This window comes from Panicum virgatum, chromosome 6N, assembly GCF_016808335.1.
Source record: "Panicum virgatum strain AP13 chromosome 6N, P.virgatum_v5, whole genome shotgun sequence".
Taxonomy (NCBI): Eukaryota; Viridiplantae; Streptophyta; class Magnoliopsida; order Poales; family Poaceae; genus Panicum; species Panicum virgatum.
This window is the reverse complement of record NC_053150.1, coordinates 50,861,805-50,869,708: the sequence shown is the minus strand read 5'-3', so window position 1 is coordinate 50,869,708 and position 7,904 is coordinate 50,861,805. Positions and strand designations below refer to the sequence as shown.

Here is a 7,904-nt window from a genome sequence, read left to right as displayed (position 1 = left end):
CCATCGCTGGATCTGGCTACGAAAGGCCGCCAACAATCGGATCCGGAATCGACGGTCTCTAGGGAGGTGTCATCTCTCCATCGTGCGTATAAGGGCAGTCCCAACCCGGAAACCTTCCGCCGATTTCCATAGCTTCCAAATCAGATAGAAACTCTAGCTAGATACCACACCACCCAACGCAACATTTCTGATGTGGGCCCAAAACAAATTTGGCCACTCCTCTCCTCTCCCACTCTCTCCGTTGGTGTTCTACATAGGCCTTGGGTGGAGTGTACCAGGTGCCCCCACACCAGTGATGGGGCAGGGACCCAGGGTCCTTAGCGGGCCCACCTTAAATGGCACCGGCCCAGCATCCCGGTTAGGAGCACACCAGCAAAGCCCACGAAGGGCACGGACGGATGCCAACCTCTAGGGCCCGGGCCGGCCAGTTGCCAACCCTTTGGAGAGGGACACATGGAGGCCTCCCAACCAAGGACCCACCGGGTCCTCTCCGTACCACGCAACCCAAGCCGTGCGCACCAAGAACGCCGCTTGGTACGACGGGCATGCCGATCAAGCCAGCTCCCATCCATCCGTACATGCCGCCCATTCCTGCCGCACGCCACGCCCCGCACGGTCAGCAGGACCCTTGACATGACACAGTACGGGCCGTGCAGCCTACTCGACCTAATGGATGGGGGATGGGAGGGGTGTCAACGAGCTCCGTCCCGCATGCCGTGTGATGGCTCCCCCTAACGCCACGCCATTACGCCAGGGACTGTGACAGGGCAAGGCCGCTGACCATGTCAGGACACCCCTCAATGGGCGTGCCGTCCTCGGGTCAGAAGCCACGAGGGGAAGGACGTGCGGCGCCAATACGGATGGACAGGAGAGAAGACGACCGCCGAGCCTCGACCGAGTACCAAAGCCACTGACCCCAAGATGGGACAACAGCTTGAGAACCCGTCGCCCAAGAAAACCGACCAGGCACCTCTCCACCCGACAACCGAACGGGACCCGCCGACTGATGAAGACAAAGACCCCCCGGCAGACCAAGATATCACGATAGAAATATGTAAATTGGGCCCCACCTTGAAGTATAAAAGGGAAAGCCCCTCACGTAGGAGGGGGAGTTCGAGAGAACAATTCACTGCTTGAAATTTTGTAGCTCCCCTCTAACTTTGAGCACCTGGGCTCGAGCAATAGAGCAAGAGAACCACCCCTATACTGGACGTAGGGCATTTTTCTGCCCGAACCAGTCTAAATCCTCGAGTCATTGTGTGCTAGACCATTCCGATCCAACGCACGAGACACTAGCAATTGAGTAGTTTATTCGTCGGCCATATTCCGAGCCGACACTATGGAAATGATAGAGTGACCCCATCGCGCATATGCTCGTGTCTTCCACCCTCGAAAAACACGTAGACACCGTTTTTCATATAAGAAACCGTTTCCCTCTGTTTTCCCTTTAGTTCCTCCGCCACCTCATCAACACAGTTTGGATGAGCTACATGGCTGGCTGGGCTGGGCTGATCAGCCAGCCGCAGCCCAGCCGTCGGCAGCATGGCAACATGGGCAGCTAGCTGCCTCCGGCATCACGATGATGCACCAGCCAGCAAGTCACTTTTACCAGCCGGAACAGCGGCTTCCAGCACACCCAGACACCAGCCCAGCCGATTACAAGCAACCGAACGGGCTCAAACTGCTGATGTGGTGCTCTATTAAATTCTATTGAAACCGGATGATATGGCGCGTTGGGACTGCCCTAAGACCTCCACCGAAACTAGCCTTCAACGGACCTGCCTTCGGAGAACACGATTGCGGACGGCGCCCGAATCCGGTGCCTCCACGTGCGAGGTCACCTCCCTGGGCCGGAACACCGCAGCCCCGGCCCTGGGGCACCAGATCTCGCACCCAATTTCCCAGGCTAATCTCACTGTTTCTATCCTCCGATATATATTTTTCATCTCCCTGACTCCCTCTGCTAATGGTTAGACACTAAGCATAGCAAATCCAGAGAGTCATAGGTGGCACTTAAGTTTAGTTAGATATTTCCTATCTTTGTCACCTTTTTTTTTCGACCAAACATTCATTGATGAAGGAGGGCGCGCGGGTACCGCATAAAAACGGGCCTGGCCAGGGAGTGAGGCGGCCAACCAATCAGGTAAGGAGCAGCAAAGCTTAGCCGGCCACCATGCTATCGGGGCAGCAGATGAGGATGTTCTCCAAGGTGGATCCAAGCTTGAACGCGGCCGTCCGTGGTGATAAGGTGGTTCTTGTCCGTGCTGACCCCACCGACGAGTCCCAGGTAATGATTTCGTCTATCGCCTAGCTAGCCAGTAGCATACGTACAGATGCGAAGATCTGTGGGTTTCACCGTTAGGAATCTGTTTTGGTTTGCTTGATTCTGTTCGTCAGCTTCGCCTGCCGCTCTTGCCTGCTCGCGCCTCGCTCGAAGCCTTGCAGTGCTGCAATCTTGCAGACGAGCCCTCTGGCCTGGCGGAACTTGCAAGAGCTTTTGCATGTAGTCCAGCTTAAGCTTCGTTCTGCCAGATCTGCTCGCCACCAGCAGTAGCTGCGTAGCAGGCAGCAGCTCCTCCCTCATATGGCCGCATCGATGTTCTCGATCCGCACCGCTAGCCCCCCCCCCCCCCCCTCTCCCCTCAACAGCTACGACTAGATCTTCCGCCTCGGGAGGCAGCGCGGATCCGTGCCGGCGACCACCGACAAGCCGGGCCAACGATGACAAATTGGGCGATGGTGCACGGATGTTGTGAGTACATGACATGATCAAAGCGTGGATCAGTAGATCTATCTCGCGATCGACTCCGGCTGATTTCTTTGGCAGGATCGCTGGTGTTGTTTCCATTCCGCGGAAGATGAACAAATCTTTGGGCTCAAAAGGACCAAGAATATTACAGAAGAAGCGGCACAACTTAATTAATTTTCTTGTTTGGTTTGCTTGCAGAGTGTCGTCTCTTATATCCACTTGTTATGCGCACATTATAAACAAAAATTGCCTATGGACGGGCATATATGTATCTTTTCCTTGTATTGATTCTAAATTATTGTACGAAAATGCATCTACCCTATAAAAAGAATTATTTTAAAAGTGTGTTTCACCCGTGCACTTAGGGGTAGAAATATAGATATGGATATCGAATAAACTGATATCCGTATTCGTTTTAACACAAATATGGATATCCGTATCTATATCCAACTAGGCTATAGCCCCGCATTTGCGCGGTTAGTATTGAAAATTCAAAAATTTGCATGTCGTTTGTATTCTTGATTAAAAATTATTATTTTTATCATACATCACCCTGTTCATTATTATAAATTATCTCTTATTGTTGGTTATTAAAACAATTCATATATGATCTACCTATAATAATAATTTAATTTGTCGAGCTTTAATAATATTATGCATATAATTATTTTTTATTTTTGTTTTATTTTGATTGATTGTTGTTAGCTTTAGTTTTTATTAAAAGTATATGTTTGTAACTGATACATAGCTAAATGGTATTTTATATTTAATTTTCATAATGGCATTGGTGGGTGATTTTTAATTAGGCCCAGGGGTATTTTAGGCTATTTTTTTGTAATGGCAGTGGTGGGTAATTTTAATTTTTTCTCTCCGATTAATGTGGGAATTTCTAGGCCTTGAGAGTGAACGTGGAGGCTTCGTTTTATTTTGGTTGATTGTTGTTAGTTTTAGTTTTTATTAAAAGTATATGTTTGTAATTGATACATAGCTAAATGGTATTTTATATTTAATTTTTATAATGGCATTGGTGGGTGATTTTTAATTAGGCATATGGGTATTTGAGGCTAATTTTTTTGTAATGGCAGTGGTGGATAATTTTAATATTTCTTTTTTTCTCTGATTAACGTGGGGATTTTTAGGCCTTGAGAGCGAACGTGGAGACTTCGTTTGTTGGCCAAATAATAAGATAACTAGCGTGGTAACCCGCTTATTTGCGCGGCTAGTATTGATATTCTAAATATCTTGCATTTTTATCTAATTATTAATCATAAATTAAATCTTTCTTATCACATGCTACTTGCTTCAGTAATCAAGAGTGCTTCTTTGCTGCTAGTGCAGTGTTGCCTCCTTTTGTCTACATCTTCTTTGTCAGTGATGTGGTCGCATGGCAAGCGCACAACCTTAATCCTGACACGACTGTCTATCTCCTCGGTCTTAGCTACTATCATTCGCTTTAGTAGTAACATGTTTCTTATCTACCAGCTCTTGTAGTAATGTTGCTCACTGCTTAGTTCAACTGACTCAATTGTTCTTTTGCTAGCTTCCCTATGTTATGATCCTCTTAGTCGTTTGTTGCTATTATATTTAATTTTGTGATCTGTTGCATAGGGTCATGCCTCCATGGTCTAGGAGAACAATCGATCCAAGTTTCTTGCTGTTTAGAAGCCAAACAAATCTCCATAGTGTAGAGCACAGATTCCGTTCAGAATTTCAGCAACCTATGTTCATGTTCAAGCCTGATGAGCTTCCTATACCAATCATAGCCTTGTCGATATTGTTCTGGTTCCTGATCTGGTTGTGGTGTAAAATTTTTTGAGCTTGTGGTGTTAATTATTAGGTGCGGTAATGTCATGTAGCAATGTCGGCAACAAATTTTTGCAGGGTGTTAGTCTAATATAGTGCAAAATCTAGAATTATCTTGTTTATTTTGACTAATAGTAATATAATTGTGAGAGTGCATTTGAAATTTTGGTAATATAATAAGATATAATGTGGTAAAATATGTTAATTGTTTGTGTAGCTAGTATTTCTACAGGTATATAGGATATGTAGCTTGATGTGAAAAGGATGGATAGATTTATATTTATGAATGTAATTATATTTTAATGGTAAACATATATATGGGTATTTTAGGTTAATTTTTTGTAATGACAGTTGTGGGTAATTTTGATTTTTTTCTCTCCGATTGACGTGGAAATTTCTAGACCTTGAGAGCGAATGTGGAGGCTCTGTTTGTTGGCCAAATAATAAGATAATAGATAGATTTTGAAATTGTATGAAAATGCTGCTATTATTTTAGGCTGCCCCAAGGGCTTAAACAACTTCATCTTGGCATTCTTTTTTCTTCACAGAATTTACTTTCTTCATATTTTTTTTATTTAAGCACTCTTTCCGCTACTTGTTTAAATAGATATTCTTGGGGAGCTTGTTTACAGTCCTTGCAAAGTAATTTGGTACCTAAGTAGCACTAATTCTATATAACTTGAGAGAGCACAAAATGGTCCCTAGGTATACCATATATTGGCACCAAACTGAAGTTATATTTTGGTACCTAATTAATAGGATTATAAAAAGTTTTTTTTTGTTTCTTTTCGCATATGAATAGCGCTGGATCCAGGACCACGACAACGTCGGGAGAGTGACCGATGCGCAGGGTCGCAGGGCATTTGCACTGGTGAATGTGGCCACAGGAAAAGCCCTGGTGCACGCCAGGGGGAAACTGCAGCTGGCTCCATATGCAGGTCATGATGGCGTGGAGATCTCCAAGCTGTGGTCACTGGGAGTGAAGTTCGATGATGGCTTTTGCGAAGTAAGAGATCTCAGTAACATGGACCGCACTATCAACGTTACAGGAGGGATGGGAGTTGATCTCGTCCGGTACCACAAATCGGAACTAACTTACGATTTTACCGTCTGGAAGATTGTCCCATCACCAGCGAGTGATCCACGCAGGTTTTCTGTACCTATGACTGCCACCCAAAGATGAGAAAGACTACATGACGACCACACCATTTTCAGAATTGATTTCTTTGGCAGGATCGCTGGTATGGTTCCATTCTGCGGAAGATGAACAAATCTTTGGGCTCAAAAGGACCAAGAATATTAAAGAAGAACCGGCACAACTTAATTAATTTTCTAGTTTTGGTTTGCTTGCAGAATGTCGTCTCTTATATCCACTTGTTATGCGCACATTATAAACAAAAATTGCCTATGGACGGGCATATATGTATCTTTTCCTTGTATTGATTCTAAATTAATGTACGACAATGCATGAAATCAACCCTATAAAGAAAGAATTCTTTTTGGTGTAGTGTAAGTTCTTTATGGGAGGATGAAGCCCCCGACCCGTTCCCTTCCCCTTCCCCTGGCGATGCCGGCGGCGGCACTACACCTCCACCGCCGATCTCCCTCTTCAGTCCACAGCTCCCCCTTCCGAACCCAGACCCACAATCCCCCAGGCCCGATCTACTTCCTGGCAGGCTTGCTTGCACTATCCTTGACGGTGGCGGCCGCGATGGGCATGGTGACGCTGCGCCGCCGCGGGTCGCTGGCGCTACTGCCCACTCGTCATCGCCGTCTTCGTTGCCGGGTCGCGCCGGTGGCCTTCGCTGGTCCCGCTGCAGCTGCCTCGGGGCCCGTCACCTCCGGACCTGCCTCTCCGTCCCCGTCCTCACCGTCTTCGATGCCGGGAGCCGTCGTTGCTGCAGCCGGCGGCACCTCCACTGCCGTGGTCCGCGAGGTCGACGACGCTGCTGCCCCTGCGACGGGGCACGCGCCTGTGCCCGGCTCCCGCGTGCCTGCCAGCCTCTACGTCGACGCCTGCCACATCCGGCCGGCGAGCGCGCACGCCGGCGCCATCCACCCGCCCGCCGGCCACTCCGGCGCCGGCGGCCACCACTTCATCAACTGTTCCAGCGCCAGGTGCCTTCTCCCACCACCAAACCCACGATGGCTCGCCCACACTGACGGCCACCCCGGCCCCGGCGACCTCCTCCTCACCGACGGACACTCCTCTCCCTCCCTCGGGCCCCTCGGGCACGGAGCTCTCTCCCCGGACGCTACTCCGTTTTTCCCTAGCGGCCGCCCCGATGGCCGGGGAAGCAGCTCTGTTGGAGAGACGACACCCTACCCCTCTCCGGTGACGACGGCTCCCCGTCCTACCGCGACATCCTATTGCGGCAACCGAGGGCGACCAACCCTGCCTCAGCACCGGCGGCGGCGCAGGTCGGCGCCGGCTCCGATGCCCACTCTCTGCTCCATCGTGGTGCTGCCTCCACGTGCCGAGGGTGGGCACTGCAAACGTCCTCGTCGGCGGGCCGCCGCCTACCCTCCCCGCCACCCTGGACGGACAAACGATCCCAGCAGGTCGGCGCGCCGGCTCCGATGCCCACTCTCCACTCCATCGTGGTGCTGCCTCCACGTGCCGAGGGTGGGCACTGCAAGCGTCCTCGTCGGCGGGGTCGCCGCCTACCCTCCCCGCCACCCTGGACGGACAAACGTCCCGGCGGCTGCGCAGCAGCCCCGGTGCGGCACGACGGAGCTGGTCGTCGGTCTCCAGCGGCACAACCACCCCCACAAGGGTGGTCGGGTTGTCCCAAGCCGCTGTTGGCACTCCTTAGCCTAACGAATTACTCTGCAAGCGCATAGAGACCGATTGTACCTTTCACCAGGAAGTATATCTGGGATCGAATCTAAGGACCGGTAAAGCTTCGACCAGACTTAGAACTATTCAGCTGGACACAACCAGCGAGAAAAGGGTAAGAGGAAAGATGGTCTAACTCCAGATAACCTATTACTCTGCCTAGATGACAAGCTAACTACTAACCCGATCTGCTTCGGCGGCTAGAAGAGGAAGGACTTCAGAAAGGGATAAGAGGGGAGTTCAACGGCAACCTGCAACTACTGCTATGAAAATACCCGAACGTGGTGGACTACAAGGGACGGATAGGGCTGTCACCGCCTACCACAATAGTTTCGTGGGCTGGAACATAACCTGAGGTAACTAACCAAGTCTGGGCACCACGCCCACAGCTATCGAGCTACTTGCTCCTACCGTGTACTTAGATAGAAAGCAACATCAGATAAACAGAACTTGCTACTTACGCAGACTCAGGATCTCGTAGATTAAAGAAAGTAACTAAACAAGTAACTAAGA

At 49.6% G+C, this 7,904-nt stretch overlaps 1 protein-coding gene across 1 annotated transcript; it reads left to right on the top strand.

Annotated features, from left to right (window-relative positions):
* The first annotated feature begins 2,092 nt into the window (after window positions 1-2,092).
* Window positions 2,093-5,735, top strand: LOC120678297 (ricin B-like lectin EULS3). Its single transcript, XM_039959425.1, has 2 exons — window positions 2,093-2,287; window positions 5,355-5,735. The coding sequence occupies exons 1-2, from the start codon at window positions 2,174-2,176 to the stop codon at window positions 5,733-5,735; spliced, it is 495 nt and encodes a 164-aa protein (XP_039815359.1). The 5' UTR covers window positions 2,093-2,173.
* The last annotated feature ends 2,169 nt before the right edge of the window (window positions 5,736-7,904 follow it).

What these genes read in the sequence shown, in the direction of transcription:
- LOC120678297 (XM_039959425.1), top strand. Translation starts at nt 2,174, where the DNA reads ATGCTATCGGGGCAGCAGATGAGGATGTTCTCCAAGGTGGATCCAAGC. An exon ending in ACCCCACCGACGAGTCCCAG is followed by an intron (nt 2,288 to 5,354) that starts GTAATGATTTCG and finishes GCATATGAATAG; the next exon opens with CGCTGGATCCAGGACCACGA.